Source organism: Pleurodeles waltl, chromosome 10, assembly GCF_031143425.1.
Source record: "Pleurodeles waltl isolate 20211129_DDA chromosome 10, aPleWal1.hap1.20221129, whole genome shotgun sequence".
Taxonomy (NCBI): Eukaryota; Metazoa; Chordata; class Amphibia; order Caudata; family Salamandridae; genus Pleurodeles; species Pleurodeles waltl.
Window position 1 is genome coordinate 467,494,513 of NC_090449.1, and position 18,974 is coordinate 467,513,486.

The 18,974-nt window shown below is 43.2% G+C and overlaps 1 protein-coding gene across 1 annotated transcript in view; it reads left to right on the forward strand.

Annotated features, from left to right (window-relative positions):
• LOC138261625 (SCO-spondin-like) overlaps nt 1-18,974 on the forward strand; it is a 1,514,343-nt gene that overhangs the window by 918,665 nt on the left and 576,704 nt on the right. The window contains exon 83 of the mRNA XM_069210750.1: nt 2,390-2,550. Within this exon, the coding sequence (XP_069066851.1) occupies nt 2,390-2,550 (161 nt within the window). The remainder of the gene's footprint in view (nt 1-2,389; nt 2,551-18,974) is intronic.

The following is an 18,974-nucleotide window of genomic DNA, read 5'->3' on the forward strand; positions in this document are numbered from 1 at the left end:
TGCACACTATTCTCAAAGGTTTTGTGCCAAATAGGCCAGTCTGCCAAAGCTATGCATTTTAAAAGTAATACAAGTTAAATTACAAGAGAATGTAAGTAAACTAGTATAAGAAGAGCAGAACTAAACAAGTGTGGTCAAACCTTACCATAGCCACCACTTAACATACAACAACATGAAACATGCATAACTGAAAGGATCTAAGTTAAAGGCAGATAATCCTGCAGGTAGCATTTCCATCATCCAGACCAGAGAACATAAGGTCTTTGAAAATTAAAGTAAATTGCAAAGTTGTATGAATGGCTTGATGTGCTGAAACAAATGTAGTTCATCTTATAAACTACAGTTGTTTCAGCAAGTCAAGTCATTTTAAACTTTAAAATGTCACACCTCCACCAATTTAGAAATATGAAAGATGAGTAAAGTCCAATAATGTGCATTCAAAGCTTAAAGAGGAGTAATAATGTAATCGGGTAAAGCTAAGAACCACTTGTGAATTGGAGAACAAGCTGAGTGCGAAGAAAACAACAGAAATTCAGTTTTTCCGAGACGGTCTTAAAGAGTCAATATGTATCCAGTCCTCTGTGGAACTGAGATAGGTAGACGATATCTGAAAAAGATTAAGACAGATTGTATTTGATCTGTGTAATGGTGAATGGAGATCCCTTGACCAAACTCAAAGTCATCTGGCTTTCTAAATATAAGTTATAAACAAGGCAGGAAACAAAATGAGGCCATGTGGGAAGGTGGTCTGACTGTGCAGTTCCCATCTGAATAACTTGGGATAAAACAGTCAGAAATGGGAAAACTATTGCAGGACAGACCTATTGGTACGCATGCACACTAATATGATGAGCAGAAAAATGTATGGTAATAGTGTCAAAAAACACTGAGAGTTTGACTGGGAAAGCTTCCCCTTCATCCAGTAGAAATGGGTAGCAGAAGATTCAAGAGATGGTAAGCTACCCAAGGCTAAGGATGAATTTAGAATAGGATTCTGCAAAGAAGAAAAGAGATGCAGGGGTTGGATCTCTGTATATAATGTAGGATTCATTGACAGAGTAATGATGCAAAAGTGTCTTCATCTATTAAAGGAAAGTAAATGCATCATGGAGTCTTCGTAGGGGATTAAAACATTCAAGGCATGTATAAAACGTTTGTTCCTATTTTCCAGGTAAGCAGTTAGGAATTTGTTAGAGAAAAAAAATATTGATCTTATTTAATGTAACAATGGAACTGATTGAGTGTTGAAATATTGAGTGGTGTAAGTAGCTAATCTTACCTGCACAAATTGTGTATAATAAGATGGGGTTTCCAGTTAACAAAAGGTCACTTAAAAACCAATATGCACTCATGACACGAAGTGTAGGTGGGAATCTGAGCAACAAAGCAAATTCTTTGAAATGATTTTGGGACTCAGATGATACTTGACTTGTTTCAGTGTAGAACAGCAATTCTGTGCAAGCATAACCCCCTATACTACCCTGCAATTATGGTTTCTCTGGGCCAGGGCTGTGACACATTAAAGTACCACCACAGGAAAATCCAGGCCCTTGTTAGGAATTTTGAGTGAACCTATGATATTGTGTCTGTTCCTGAGACTGGGCCAGGATCTCCATCATAACATTTTATTATCTCTGATTTTCAAATATGTGAATCAAGTGGAGGTAGAAGAGTGTGACACATTTTCAGCTCTGGACTTAGATAGTGTCCATTTTATGGAAATTGCGTGGTGATCGGAGCAAAGCAACCAATGGGACTTCTATACACATCACAGCAATAGCTGCTTCACATCCACAAAACCACCAGGCCGTTTTGACACACAAAAATAAACAACATGGGTCTTAGAGAAGTGACTAAGAAATCTTAAATTAGACAGAGCTGGGGAATTCTCGCTGTCTATTTATTTTGTCTATTTACAGGTAAAAGAAGGGATGGAAGATGGCAGTCATTTGATGGTGTCACACCGACAGTGGCAAACCTAAAAATATGGGGTTTGATGAGCTCTGGAACTCTCCCTCTCCCTGGTAGTACAGTCTCTCTTTGTGTGAGTCAAAAGGTAGAGAAATTGATGGACATTTGCAAGTGCCACATTGAATGTAGAAAACAGTGTGCATGTGGACACTGGTGAGACGCCTGCCTTCACTGTCTGGTTCATTTCCACAGTGCACCAAAGTTAATAGAAAATTTTAGGAAAAATTAAAATCTTTCCTTTATCACAACACAAAGCAAATTTCCTAAGATAGCAACTATATACATAATAAACTCATTGAAAGTTCCTTCCAGTTTTTTTGCTGCTGCCTTTACTACCAGGGCAGGTTGCTTGTTCACCAGCTGATTTCTAACTCAAAATAATTTATTCATCTTTGTTTAATGTTCTGGCCTACCGTAGGAATGTCCATGTATCTTGAATGAAGAGACCATGCTGGCTTTCAGAAACCATTCCATGGACCCCGATGTCTTCCCTGTGGTACTGTCAGACCAGGGCAGTCAGATATATCTGGGAGAGGAGGTGATGCCCGACGAGAAAATTCTACACGAGTGCAGCTCTTGGTATGGTATCGCATTGTTAATCATTGTTTCACTGTCTGAAGTTGAGTCGCTGTTAAAACTGGCATTTTATATTATTAAATTTACGTTCACAATAAGGATGATTCAAGGATGCTAGGTGCTCAGGACCATTTTGTATGATTTGAACTCTGTCCTCGGGGGAAACTGAATGAGGCTTACTTAAATCACTTGTTTGTTTACACATAGTTTGAGATAGCGCTTTTGGAGTCATGCTCTTAAAATAGCTTTCACTTTATCTTCTGCATGTTCATCTACAATTACTTGTCTACTGGGCCTAAATGGTGCATTTGTTAATTAAGAAACAGGTTTGAGGTAGAGTTCTGAAGGGGAATGCCTGAAATAATCCATTATTTATGTCAAGGTGTTCCACATTATTGTAACCTGGATCATTATTCCTCTGAAGCAACAAGTACATTTCTGTGCTTAATGGAAAAATAAAGCTCTAAAAGATTGCACTCTACCGCCTTCATGCTGAGACAATAAGACAGTCACCTTGTCTAAGTGGACAATCATCTCAGCCATCATCACTGCTGTTGGACACAGTGTTGTTAGAGCTTTACTTTGTGCAGAGTTTGGGGTCCACAAAGCTATCAAATGAACTGAAATGTAAAACTAAGGCTGTTCAATAAGGTAAACATTTAAATAACGTGAAGCACGTGATTCCACATGGAAGAGAGAATGATTGTTTTCGAACCATAAAGGTTTATTAAAGGTTAAAGGTTTACAGAAGGCAGAATCATTTAGTCAGCATCAATCAATACCTGAATACATCAATTAATATACAGTTCAAATCAAACCAAAGGCATAAAAGAAAGAATACGTACTAGCATAGAGTCGCCTCAAAGGAAAAGACATAAGATGTCAGTTTTCCCAAAAAGAGTGTACCAAAATCTCCTACTCTGCTCAAAACTGCATTGGAAAAGTGACTGCTTTCATGATCTACTCTGTACTAACTGTAATCCCACAATTCTAACTTAAATCCCACAATTTTAAAATTGGATACCCCTACACACAGTTGCCATGAAACAATCCAATCAGGGTAGAGGGAAATGATACAATCATAGGCTCATTAGCTTCTCAGGATCTCCTGCAATACAGCTTTTCTCAGCATCCTTCAAGGTGTCTTCGTGAGGATGAACCAATGATAACATTCCATGGTTATCCCAGTGACAATAAAACATTTCATATAGGAATGAAAGCAAAGAACACTGCATTCAATAATTAAAGCTCAAGCCTCACCGCAAAATAAAATGTTAGCGTGTCACAAAGCATGCTGGCAGGCAATGTTTTTTATAAAGAATTTTTATTTATTTTAGAGAAGAACGAAAACAAAACACAATAAAGATACATTGTAACAATAAGTACAAATACCAACACCCTGACACCTTCTTCGAGATATATCGTCTGTCACATCCGACTTATTCGTCTTATTGGTCTTATTGGTCCCCGTGAGCTCCATGAAATTTGGGGTAAAGATTAGAGTTTGAGTTTGGTCCCACCTCTACAGCACGGGGTTCATAACCCCCGTTATTACAGTATCTGATAGAGATCGGCATCATCTTCACATCGCACGGCATGGGTTTGGCCCTTCAACCATTATAAAGCGGGGATTGCAAGCAGCGGAGCCACCTCCCCCGGGTAAATCTTTGCTTCCAGGGAGTTTCCGGAGATTTCTGTTGTCATAGACTGATAAAGTGGCCAGTAAACTCTCCCAGTTCCCCCACACTCTATTGTACTTGTCTGGGCACCCCCTCGCCTCATATACAAGTTTTTCACACCTTGCACACCAGTCCATTCCTCGTCTCCATTTGGTGAGGGTCGGCGCTTTTACGGCCTTCCATTCTGACATGATGTCTCTTTTTGCCACCAGGCAGGCCACTCCCAGGAAGGTCTGATTTGCTCTGCTTAGCCCCGTCTCACCCATGACCCCTAGCAAAAGTGGTATCGGGGATATCTCTACCGCTGCCTGTAAAACCTCGGAGATCTCCCCCATGATTGACCTCCAGTATGACTCTATAACTGGGCAGGCCCAGACCATGTGAAAGAAGTCGGCTCCCGGTTGAAAACAACGGAGGGACTCGTCTGTGGGCCGGAAATTAGCTCGGTGGAGTCTCTTAGGGGTAAGGTAGGCTGTGTGTAGGTAAAGGGTTTGTAGCAACTGAAATCGTGTAGATGTAGCCAGAGTTCGAGGGGCTATTAGTGCTTCTCGCCAATCTAAGTCATCTATGGAACCCACCCATCCCTCCCATTTCTGGCGAAGCTTCGCGAGGGGGGGGGTGTATTAGCAAGGATAGAGCGGTAAATCTGGGAGATTCCCCCTTTGTTTAGGTGTCCCAACATGACCTTCGCCTCCAGTGGGCTGTATTCTGGGATGCTGTCCCCTGGCCGTACGTGTACTAGTAGAGCATGCCGATGGCAGGCAATGTTAGCTACTTTAAACACAGGCCCACATTAGGTATTGTCACTCTAAACATGAATAAACATCAATTGTCCTTTACATTACATTTACCTCCCAGCATGTTTATGTCGATTTCATGCTAAAGATTTAATATCAAAACATCTTCAAATTCCTTCCTCGCTCTGTTTATTGTGGGAATAACCATAAATCACTTTCAGTACGTGAAATTGCCTATTACACAGAAGTTATCAACTTTTGCAGCTTGCATCTAAACTCCTCCAATTCTTTTCCTTTACAGTAAACCCTATTTTGAATGTGTTTGAATTCCATTTATTTTCTTTTTTCTCTTGATTCAGACAGCTGCTTCTCTCTATAATTTGGGCCAACATTTGCTGAAACCATTTTTATCCCCCTCATTGTTAGTATTATCATTAGTATTCATTCATGAGTACCACTAATCCAATCTTATGAAATCCTTTCCCTGTTGCTTTCCATGCAATTGTCTCCTCCAAACCCCACATCTCACAAGAAACATCAATCATATTAGTAATTAACTTGTTAATCTGGTTGCTTGCATCAGGCACATAAGTGCAGCATTGCTGAACACATAGCATGTGGCAGACTTCGCCTTCTTTTCCCAGTATATTTTCTAAAGCTAGCCTGGTCTGGAAAACCATTCCCCTTATAGTCATAAGCATAAGTGTTTACTTAAAGCACAAACCGTGTTAGTAGCCAAATAACCTACCAGAGTAAATAGCTTTCAGATCTTCAAAACATTTAAACCTATACCTACAGAAGGTATGGTAGCACCTACTACTTGTGAAGCACTACGCTTAGCGTTTCCACGGGGTACTATTCCCATATCATCGACATCATCTCATGATACACTTTAGGAAGCACTGAAAAAAAGTAAGTGCTACCACTCCAGTTCTGTGGCTGACAATAAGCATTCCTTCCACACGCAGAATAAACTCCATTAACCCCTTCGCTGCCAGGCCTTTTCCCCCTCAGATGCCAGGCCTTTTTTTGGCTATTTGGGGCAGGGTGTGCTTAGGCCCTCATAACTTTTTGTCCACATAAGCTACCCATGCCAAATATGCGTCCTTTTTTTCCAACATCCTAGGGATTCTAGAGGTACCCAGACTTTGTGGGTTCCCCTGAAGGAGGCCAAGAAAATAGCCAAAATACAGTGAAAATGTTTTTTTTTTTTCAAAAGAATGGGAAAAAAGGAATGCAAAAGAAGACTTGTGGTTTTTTCCCTGAAAATGGCATCAACAAAGGGTTTGTGGTGCTAAAATCATCAGCTTCCCAGCTTTCAGGAACAGGCAGACTTGAATCAGAAAACCACATTTTTCAACACAATTTTGGCATTTTACTGGGACATACCCCATTTTTACGATTTTTTTGTGCTTTCAGCCTCCTTCCAGTCAGTGACAGAAATGGGTGTGACCCCAATGCTGGATCCCAGAAATCCAAACAATTCTGAAAAGTAGACAAAATTATTAATTCAGCAGCAATGGGTAAATTGTGTAGATTATACAAGGGTTTCCTACAGAAAATAACAACTGAAATAAAAAGATATTGAAATTGAGGTGAAAAAAACTGCAATATTTATCTTCATTTTACTCTGTAACTTTTTACTGCAATGTCAGAGTTTTTAAAGCAATATACCATTACGTCTGCTGGACTCTTCTGGTTGAGGGGATATATAGGGCTTGTAGGTTCATCAAGAACCCTAGGTACCCAGAGCCAATAAATGAGCTGCAACTAGCAGTGGGTTTTCATTCTATACCGGGTATACAGTAATTAATTTGCTGAAGTGTAAAGAGTGAAAAATATGTATCAAGAAAACTTTGTATTTCCAAAATGGGCACAAGATGAGGTGTTGAGGAGCAGTGGTTATTTGCACACCTCTGAATTCCGTGGTGCCCATACTAGCATGTGAATTACAGGGCATTTCTCAAATAAACATCTTTTTTACACAATGTAGAGAAAGACAAGGGGCACTAACACTTATTTTGCTATTCTGCGTTCCCCCAAGTCTCCCGATAAAAATGGTACCTCACTTGTGTGGGTAGGCCTAGTGCCCGCGACAGGAAATGCCCCAAAACACAACGTGGACACATCACATTTTTCCACAGAAAACAGAGGTGTTTTTTACAAAGTGCCTACCTGTGGATTTTGGCCTCTAGCTCAGCCGGCACCTAGTGAAACCTACCAAACCTTTGCATTTTTTTAAACTAGAGACTTAGGGGAATCCAAGATGGAGTGACTTGTGAAGCTCTCAACAGGTTCTGTCACCCATAATGCTTTGCAAAACTCTAAATTTGGCTAAAAAAACACTTTTTCCTCACATTTCGGTGACAGAGAGTTCTGGAATCTGAGAGGAACCACAAATTTCCTTCCACCCAGCGTTCCCCCAAGTGTCCCAATAAAAATGGTACCTCACTTATGTGGGTAGGCCTAGTGCGCTCGACAGGAAATGCCCCAAAACACAAAGTGAACACATCACATTTTCTCAGAGAAAACAGAGGTGTTTTTTGCAAAGTGCCTATCTGTGGATTTTGGCCTCTAGCTCAGCCGGCACCTAGGGAAACCTACCAAACCTGTGCATTTTTTTTTTAAACTAGAGACGTAGGGGAATCTAATATGGGGTGACTTGTGAGGCTGTCACCAGGTTCTGTTACCCAGAATGCTTTACAAACCTCTAAATATGGCTAAAAAAACACTTTTTCCTCACATTTCGGTGACAGAGAGTTCTGGAATCTGAGAGGAGCCACAAATTTCCTTCCACCCAGCGTTTTCCCAAGTCTCCCGATAAAAATGATACCTCACTTGTGTGGGTGGGCCAGGTGCCTGCAACAGAAAAAGGCCAGAAACTTGTAGAGATTGAGGGGATAGCACAGCGAGTTGATAAGCACATATTCTTCTTTTATACATCTTTAGGCTGGCTCTGCTTTGGGGACCCACACAAGTGAGGAGTCATTTTACTTGGGAGACTGAGGGGAACGCTGGGGAGTAGAAATCTTGTGCTGGAGCGATGATCCTACTAAGAAAAGTCAGGAAAATATGCTTTTTGGGTAAAATATGCTGGGTAAGAAAATGTTGGGGATTCACGCAAGCCACACCTCCCTGGACTCCTTGGGGTGTCTAGTTTTAAAACAATGTCTGGGTTTGGTAGGTTTCCCTAGATGAAGGCCGCACCCAGGACCAAAAACATAGGTGCCCCCTCCCCCCCAAACACAGGCAGTTTTGCAAAATATCATTTTGATGTGTCCACGTACGTCCGTGATGTGCCAAATACTAAAACTGTGAAAATAAACGCACTTAGGTTATGTGAAAAAGACCCCTCACCTACCAACCAAGTTGGTGGCATGCTTCATCATCGGGGTCCGACTGAGACACCTAGCGTGTCACAACTGTGCTGTGACGCCTGATCACAGCGGAGCAGGTTTTGTCATTTGCACCACACATACTGGGTGTATTTGGCACAAGGGTGAGTGATAGTTCAGTAGATCAAATTTTATTAACAAGAGATTTCACAAAAGTGAAATGCACTGTTAATAACTGAAAGGCCAAAAAACAGAACCAATGACTCACAGCTCGTCAGCTGTAAAGCCGCGTCAAGGCACCAATGGTTTTACAGTCCATTCACACACCTTTCATACATGACATGCACAAGACCATTCACGCCGCCAGCCACGGGCCCAGCACATTACAACACTCGCCTCGACAGACAGCGCCACTCCAGGGCCCATCACTTACATACACCCATATGCCTGATACAGCAGTCACACTACCTGATGGGAGTGTGTGGACTGATGTTTGGCTGGCACTGCCAGCCAAGCGCCACCCCACGCACACCACCAGCCAAGCGCCACCCCAAGCACACCGCCAGCCAAGCACCACCCCACGCACACCGCCAGCCAAATGCCACCCCAAGCACACCGCAAGCCAAGCGCCACCCCATAAACATCGCCAGCCAAGCGCAACCCCACGCACACCGCCAGCCAAGCACCACCCCACGCACACCGCCAGCCAAATGCCACCCCAAGCACACCGCAAGCCAAGCGCCACCCCATAAACATCGCCAGCCAAGCGCAACCCCACGCACACCGCCAGCCAAGCGCAACCCCACGCACACCGCCAGCCAAGCGCCACCCCACGCACACTGCCAGCCGAGCGCCACCCCAAGCACACCGCCAGCCAAGCGCCACCCCAAGCACACCGCCAGCCAAGCGCCTCCCCACGCACACCGCCAGCCAAGCGCCACCCCAAGCACACCGCCAGCAAAGCGCCACCCCAAGCATACCGCCAGCCAAGCGCCACCCCATGCACACCACCAGCCAAGCGCTACCCCAAGCACACTGCCAGCCAAGCGCCACCCCACGCACACCGCCAGCCAAGCACCACCCCATGCACACTGCAAGCCAATTGCCACCTCACACACACCGCCATCACTTTTTTTGTTGTTCATAAATAACAAAGAAACCACTAACTAATTATAAAATAAGTACAAAACAGCTCCTTATTTCGCAAGGCACTGCACTGTCCCTTCTCATGTTTTTTACAGACAAGCTCCTTTGGATAGCCTTTCCGGTTAGAACAGTGTCCATTCTAAAGAACTCCTTGAACAACTGCACTCCAGTGTAGAAATTATCTACGTACAAATGGTGACCTTTGTTAAACAGTTGTCTACCAAGTTCCCACTCAATTTTTTCGCTAACTCCAAAAGTGGCCGGACAACCAGGAGGTTCAATACTGGAATCCCGACCAGTGTAGACCCAGAAATTATACACTTATCCTGTACTGCTTTCTGACAGCATATACAATTTAATCCCATACTGTGCCCTCTTACTAGGAATGTATTGCTTAAAACTAAACGCCCCTTGAAAGGACCAAAGACTTGTCCACACTTATCTCTTTGCCTGAACATAAACCTCTGAAAACCGATCTACAAAATGATCAAGGACAGGCCTAATCTTAAAAAGACGGTCACAATCAGGGTGATCTTGTGGCAAGGCTAAAGCATTGTCTACAAAATGCAGCATACAAAGAAGCAAATAGCGATTACGTGTCATAGCTGCAGGAAATATAGCCATTGCCATCAAGGGACTAGTAGACCAATAAGAAGCCAGTGACGGCTTCCTTATCAACCCCATCAAACATGTCAAACCTAAAAACATTTTCATCTCTTCCAGATATGTGGGAACCCACTGAGTAGCTCTAGACTGAGGCCTAAGTCCGGCAGCGTTGTCCCTCAAATATTGCTCCGCCTACAAATTAGTCTGCTCCACAATCTCTTCCAAAAATACATCTTCCATAAACAAGTAAAAGAATTGACAGGCAAAAAGTTTTCTGTATTGACTCTACACCCTGGGAGACCAGTAAATGCAGGTAACTGTGACTGCTCCACGTTTGGGGCAATCCAGGTGTCAGGTCTTCTAATGGGAAACCCTTCAGCCCCAGGCTTCTGCACTCTTGGCACATCAATGTCCTCCTCTAAAACAGGCCCTTCATATGCACTGAGTGTGGCTTCCTCATCAGAAGAATCCTCTCGGACAGAAAACTCACTACTAGAATCTCCCACTTCCTTCTCTGCCTCAGATGCAGAGTCAGTCTCGTAATCATGGTCTGAAGACGACTCAAAAAGCATGCCAACAACCTGCTGAGTGGTCAGTCTGGGGCTAGCCATGATACTCACTAACAACAAATGGATTGCCAACAACAACCAGCCCTAAAATAAGTAATAAACAAAGTGTAACGTTATCAGAAAGAGTTATGTACTAAAAAACTATACCACTCACTTGCCTGAAAAAGCTACTCACCATCAACTACTCTGCACAAACACAGCAATCACTAATGATATCCCACTAAAAAGATAAAAGAAAATTAGACAAATGACAACACAAATATCATTGTGCTCAAATCTAAGGATAAAAGCTTTAAACTAGAACAAAAAGAAGAAATTAACTGTTATAATCACAAATACAAATACTTCGCCAGTTGACAAACACCCCGCCACCAAGAACTTAGAAATTGTCCCTGGTGCCTAAGTGGCTTCTGCCCCCCTTGGGGGCAGACGGGCCTAAAAAAAATAGGCCGATCTGACCCGAGGGTGGAAGAAATGGCCAACAGCTCTGTACCCTGTTTGGAGAGGGGGCGACCCTTGCCAAAGGGGGCAAAAGGGGGCGCCCCAGCACAAAAAAACTAAGGGGAGCAAAAAAAATAAAAAATTCCCACATGTCTTGGTGGCCGCCCCCCACCCACACAAAACACGCACACACACGAGATCCCTGGTGCCTAGGTCAAGGGGGGCAGAAATAGCTAACAGATCTGTGCCCCCTTCGGGGGGCGACCCTTACCAAAGGGGGCGCCCCCAGCACACATAAAAACAAAGTGAACAAAAAAAAAAACCTGACATCTTGGTTCCTTCTGTCACCCTTGGGGGCAGATGAGCTTAACAAAATAGGCCGATATGCCTCCAAGGTTGGCAGAAATGGCCATCAGTAACGTACCCCCTTTGGGGGGGGCGCCCCTTGCCAAAGGGTACAAAAGGGGGGCACCCCCAGCACAAAAAAGACTAAGGAGAGCAAAAACAAAAAAATTCCCTCATGTCTTGGTGGCTTCTGCCCCCTTGGGGGCAGATGGGCCTAAAGAAAATAGCCCGATCTGCCCCCAAGGGGAGCAAAAATGGTCATCAGTAATCTACTCCCCTTTGGGGAGCGACGCTTGCCAAAGGGGCCACCCCCCATACACACAAAACACACACACACACAAGATCTCTAGTGCCTAAGTGGATTCTGCCCCCCCAAAAAATAGGCCCATCTGCCCCCAAGGGGTGCATAAATGGCTAACAGCTCTGTGCCCCCTTCAGGGGGCACCCCCAGAACAAAACAAATAAAAAGGGAACAAAAAAAAATCCCTGGCGTATTGGTGGTTTCTGGGCCTGAAAAAATAGGCCCATCTGCCCCAAGGGGGGGCAGAAAAGTCCAATACTAATTTTCCCCCCTTTGGGGGGGGGGGCGACCCTTGCCCAAGGGGTGCCGCCAAACCCAAAAAAACACACACACATACCACATAATCCCTGGCACCTAGTGGGTTTCGACCCCCTGGGGGCGAGATCGGCCAAAAACATGGGCGATCTAGCCCCAGGTGGGTCCAAAACATATAGAAAATTAGTGCCCCTGTGGCAGCGACCGTTGCCTAAGGGGTCGCTGCCCAAAAACTTATGTAAAACAAAATCCCTGGTCGCATAGTCGCCCCCCCTCCCCGCCGGGGGCAGATCGGCAGAAACAATTTCGATCTTCCCCCAGGGGGGCCGAAATAGGATAAGTAATAGCTCCCCAAGGGGTCGCTCCCAAAAATAAACGTGAAACTAAATCCCTGGTGCCTAGTGGAGATTCCTGGTCCACGATTCCGGGCCCCGCCCGCGATCGTGGACCAGGAATCCACTGAAAACAGGCACAGGGGGAAAGGAAAAACTCTTTCCTTTCCCCCGTGTCTGTTTTCCCCCCTCAAAACCCTCCAGGAGAAGGACTTACCTAAAGGGATGTCCTCTCTCTCCTCGCGCTGTCCTCGGCAGCTTCTGATGACGTCGGTGCGCTGTGAGCGCGCTGATGTCATCAGATTGCTGAGGGGGGTGTCGGGGGTGGAAGGGGAAGGGATTCCTCTTCCATCTTCGACTTAGGGGTGTGGGTGGGAGGCCCATGGGGGAGCGCTAGCGCTCCCCGTGGGCTGGGTGCAGGACGAGCTTGTCTCGTCCAGGGCACATGGGAACCGTGTGCCTGGACGAGACCAGCTCGCCCCAGGCACCGAGGGGGTTTAATAATAGAACCCTCTACTGGTAAAAACCAAAAACCCATAGGCTTGAATGCCTGCACACTATCACTCCAAATACCATCTCTGGCTGAAACACTGAGCGTTTCCATGGGTCATTATTCCCATATCATCAATGTCATCTACAAGATATACTTTAGGAAACACTGAAGCAAAGTAACCGCTACTTCCCCAGTTCTGTGGAGGCTGAAAATAAGTATTCCTTCCACACACAAAATAGACTCTATTAATAATAGGACCCTCTTCTAGAATGCCTGCACACAATCAACCCAACCACCATCTCTGGGTTTTGAACTGGATCTTTCTCTCTTACAATACCCACACTTCCTTACTTGTTCAAATCTAGACTAAGGGCCTCTTTATGACATTTGCGGTCCTAGGACTGCCAATACCGTGGTGGTGGTCTGACTGCTGCACTACAGGCGGTCCAACTGCCACATTATGACCCTAGCAGATCAGACCGCCGTCCCCGTCAGGAATATGGTTCCCGACGGGCTGACAGCAGTTGGAGTTGTGGTCAGCCATGGCGGCACTGAGTTTAGCACCGCTGTGCTGATCATAAGTCCAGCTTCCACCAGCCTTTTCATGGCAGGGGCCTCACCCATTGAAAAGGCTGGCAGAAACACAGTGCTTGGGGCCACAGGGGGGCCCCTGCACTACTCACAGCCATGGATCTGGATGTATGTCACTTGAGTTCAGTAATCAAATAACAATCAGTCTTAAATTGGGGTGGCAATGTTCATGGTCATAGTAAAGGGAAAGTGGTGGTAAGTAACACCATATACAGTAGAGCAAGAAAGATATTTACAAACGTAATAGTTCCGAGCACCCATACCTTCAGAAATCCTCATGTAGTAACCTAAAATAAACATTGTCTGAAAAATTCCACACAGACTCATCTTTGTGTAATATCTTCATAATAAATCTGTGTTGCTCATCTAAATAAGTTTGATAAGTTTTAGTTTTGTTTGAACCATTGCTCGACAGAAGAGTTAAGACTCACTATTAATGTAATCATGAATATGGCTATGGTAAATACCACAGCTGCTATTAAAATTCTACAACTTTTCCATGTGTTTGACCCTTTGGTGTCTCTCAAGTCAGATCAAAAAGAAAAAGCAAAATCGAAATGCTACTTGTTGATTCTACTGTTGTGTAGCCATTTTAGTTATAGCTCCATGCACGTTAGTTTAACACACTAGGCCGCTGTGCACTTTGACCTAGATATATTTTATTAAACTTTGCATAGTTATTTTTACAATAACCAGTTTTACGGTCTTGTTTTATTTTCATCCATCTAACTGTTTTGCTTAGCCCAGCACTGTGTTCTCAAACAAGACATTCTTGATCACTTTGTGCTTCAGTCAAGGCTACAGTTTGGTACATTGCAGGTGAACGTGGTAGAAGTTTAGTCTCCAACATTCGTAGAAAATACACATCCTTACTTAGGGACATTTTCTTAGAACATCAGCTTTGTTATTTTAAAAACACTTCCTAGTCCCATTACACGTTATGAGGGAGATTCCAGCCAGGGAACCACGACTGTATGCTGATTGCTGAATGCTTTGCTGCAGATGCTAACGCAAAACACAGGCCTTTGCTCAGGTGTGAGGGTTGATGTCCTCCCGGGGGAACCTGAAAGGCAGAATTGAAGCTTAACATGCTGTGCTCAGATTATGACTTATATAGGAAATAGTCCATTGATTCTGGTGACAATATGATAGCCTTATTCTTATGCTTCACTCTCCTCGTCGTCATTTTAATATTGTCATGTTGTGTCGTCCTGGTTATTGCAGCTCTTTCTAAAATGCAGTCTTTTTATTAAACCAGTCTTTAAAACTCATACTGCTTTTTATTGTCATTTATATATGAGACCGAATTGTGAATGAGAGAACCGGATGCGACCTGAGTGACCACGACTTCACTTAGAAGTATGATATGTCATGCGCTCGGCTGCCCAATCATCTCTACCTCTTGGGAGAGACGAGGCACTGCTAGTTAGCCGGAGCAAAACCCGGATTTGGAGCTACAGGTGTCACCCACAGTGGGTCAGACTCAGTCTCCCACACCGTGGATGATCTTGCTGCTCAAAATCCAGTAGTCTCATTAGAATAATGAGAGCCTACGTGACACTACTGTGCAAGTCAGCAACACTTTCAGTTATTTTCAATGTAAATCTGTTAGTTTGTTGACTTTAGGATTAGGAACCTACTATCTTCACTGGCTACCTAAACAAATAACTCTACTCTTCTGTTGGATACCTATGGGTACCTAATGTCTTCACTGGACAACGGAGGAAAAAAAACGTAAAATGTCAACATCTTGATGTATGTCACTTGAGCTCAATGATCAAAAATAACAATCAGGCCCATATTTATACTTTTTTAGCGCCACATTTGCGCCATTTTTTTACGTAAAAGCGGCGCAAACTTACAAAGTACAATTGTATTTTGTAAGTTTGCGCCACTTTGCTTCAAAAAGCATCGCAAATGCGGCGCTAAAAAAGTATAAATATGGGCCTCAGTCTTTAATTGGGGTAGCAATGTTCATGGGGTTGTTTTGAAAAACACTTTGATGATTCTTAGTTTTGTCAGCTCTCAGATAAGACTCACTTTCAGCAAACAAGACTGACTCAAGAGCTGAATACCTTTGATTTGACACTGTTTGTCTCACTTCTGCTTCTTCACAATCACTAACACTTTGTTTGATTGGGTCAATGTCTTCTGTGATCATTTCCAAAATGTGTTCTTCAGACACAACAGCTGTCAGTCTCTCACTATTTTTGTACACCTTTCTTTCCTCTGCACTCTACCAGCTAAGGCACTTGCCCTTTCTTGTGGTTCATGGTGCACACTCTTGTTTCCCCCGGCTTGGCTTATTGTGGTTACTCTTGGCTCATTCCCCACAGATTGTGCATTTGTCAAAACTTGACTTTGAGACCCCTGTGTGCAGTCTTCTCCTTCCTCTGAGCATTTGTTCTGTGTTGACTTTTACTCTGCAAATCACTGGTTTTTGTCATCACTTCATCACTGGCATGCCTCACTCTCTTGGTATGAGAGGCAGGAATCCAGTCCTGCAAAGCCAGCAGTTCACAGCAGTTTTCATCGCAAGTATGAACTTTAAACATTCTCCCTAAAAATATTCCAGGCAAGTCTTCCTGACATGTTTCTTCATGGGGCTAGTCTCCTGGACTTCATTCATGACATAGTTCTTGCCTGGGAAGCTGGTTCACCAAGTCAATGTAATGAGAAACAGAACACACCACATCAGCCATTCCTTGTAGTCAAGAACCATATCATCTGCCATATTCACAAGCTCAGCCGCAGATAATGAGGGAAGTCTAATGGCTTTCCCTACCAGGATTTGTTGGGGGAGAGGTCAGTCCTCAGACCTGGAGCACTTCAAAGTCTCAACAAAACAAGTGGAAGTGCATCTAGCCATTTCAAAGAAGTAAACGTGCACAACTTGGCCATCCTAGATTTCAGAGTGCCATGATTCTGCTCCACAGTACCAGAAGCCTCTGGCTTGTAACTGCAGTGAAAATCTATGTCAGTCAGTAGTGCTGCGCACAATAACTTTATCAGTCCTTTCTTGAAGTGTGTCCCGTGATCTGACTCCAGAGGAACTGGTAGGCTGAACCGGGGTATCAATTCACTCAGCAGTAATTTAGCCACCATACGTCTGTCACACCTCCTGATCGGGTTTGCTTCAACCCAATGAGAGAAAAGACAGACTATCACCAGGATGTAGTGAAATCCATTGCAGATGGTCATCTCTACCAAGTCCAACTGCATACAGCTAAAGGGACAATCTGACCTCTCTTTGTGACTCATGATCACAACTGTTTTCCTGCCCGCATTTAACTCCTGGCAAGTAACACATCTGAGACACACAATCTCAGCTATGATTTGGAAATGGAGATCATACCAATAATTCTTGAAGGTAGGGATCATGGTATCTCTTCCAACATGGGAAAAAACATGGTTATACCTGTATACCTGGCCATAGATGAAAGAATAACTTCTGGTCTCATATCACACGAAACCCAAATCTCAGTTTGATTCTTTACACATCCATACTTGACCAACTTTTCCTTGTCTACCTCTGGAGCTTAACCCAGCCATTCTTTTAATTCTTCCCAAGTGTGAATTGCACTCCGGAACATGTTTCAAACATAGTCATTGTCAGACTCACATGATTCCTCTTGATTAAATGTACAGGGCTCAGGAGAACGTCTATCAATTTAATCTGCATAGCGGTTTCCAGCAATACCATAATCCTATAAACTCCTGTGTGCTGAACATTTCACAAATTATACTTCTCTTGGCAGTTTCAATGCTTCCAATACATCTGTGACTTATTTTCTGTTTCTTTTTGGGGAACAAGAGGAGATCAAGAAACCCAATTGTGACCACAGATGTCTGAAATTGTGGACCACGCCAACGCCATATTGACTCTTGTTATAAATTGTGACAGTCAGTCTGTTGGAAGCACAACATGCTGTAATCAGGGCAGTCAGTTTAGCCACATATGTGGGAGTTACATTGCGCAAATAGGAGGCCTCCATGATACCATCTATGATGCACGAGGCATGTGCTGCTCTCAGAATTTGTCGTCCTTCTCTCAGGGAAGAGCTGTCCTCCAATAAGGTGATAACAGGCATTTCCATTTAGTTTTTTTCTATATATTTTTTTGCCATTTCTTTAGAGTACAAGGCTGAACAAATCACGGATACTGTTACAATCAAGACTGCATCCATGTAATGCAGACACAATATCAAAGAAGCAAAGACAGGGCAGGTGAATAGATTCTAGAGAGGCTGAATCCCATGTATGTCTATAGTAAATATAATTCAATAACTGGTGGGGATCCAAGGAGGAGAAGGGACCAAAGTTCAGTGAAGTAAATGCTGATGGTCAATATTTCTTTATTTTCAGTCTTCAACTGATTCTAGTGAATCTTCACGGTGTAGCCAACGCGTGTTTTGTCGCTATGGTAAGTCCACCAATGACGTTGTCAGGGTTGCAATCAAACAAAATATTAAATCAAAACTGAAATATGTTATATACATAAACTAGTCCATCACCAAACAGTTGGTGCATGAAAGTGTCATAACCCCTTGTAGTCATTATGGGGGTTATTCCAACTTTGGAGGAGGTGGTAATCCGTCCCAAATGTGACGGATTTACCACCAGCCGTATTACAAGTTCCATAGGATATAATGGACTCGTAATACGGCTGGTGGTATATCCGTCACTTTTCAGTCACTTTTGGGACGGATTACCACTTCCTCCAAAGTTGGAATAACCCCCTATGTCTCATGTACAGTACAATCATGGCAATAGACACAAACCCCAACTAAAGAAGAAATAAAAACATGAAAAAGTAGATACATAACACTGCATAGATAATAAACCAGTATATAAATATGTCCCAAAAATATGTTTCCATCCATTCTGTCAAAGCATCAATCGTGCATATAACAAGAAACCCCAAGTAACCACAAACCAAAAGAAAATGAATTGGAAAAGAAAGGAAGGAAACAAAAAAGGTTTACCACTGAAGTATCAAAATACCACACTAGATACCAATATGAACTCTGTGTCTTATCTAGTATCAACTTATTACCCAAGTCTAAGTAATGTGTCAAAAAAAGACAACAATCCAAGATCCTAAAACACATAATAGAATAATCTACATATATCCACAATCAATATATTATATTCAGAGATAGCTCATGAACCGCCAAATAAACAATGACCCTGACACTGTTATGTAATTTAATTCCAATACATAATCATGTAATATTATGTAATAATAAATCGGCAGTTAAAAAGCGAATAGTAAAAATCAAAATGACAGACCATTTGTTTTTGTCAGACACAGATTGTGAACAATAAACCCTCAACTAGATCACAAAAAATATCCCAATAACTCAATTAGTGGGAAGTTCCGATATTTTCAAAAAACTGCACTTGTCACACTTGGTTGGAATCCCAAACCTTACCATTCAGAAAAAACCTGATTCCATGTTCATATTGAAAATGAAGTGTGCATCATAGTATTCAGGTCCTGCAACAAACAAAAAGAAACCACACACATCTTATCCAATAGCATTGTAGGTAAACAAAAAAATAAAATAGCTCAGCACCAATGTGCAAAAACTCTT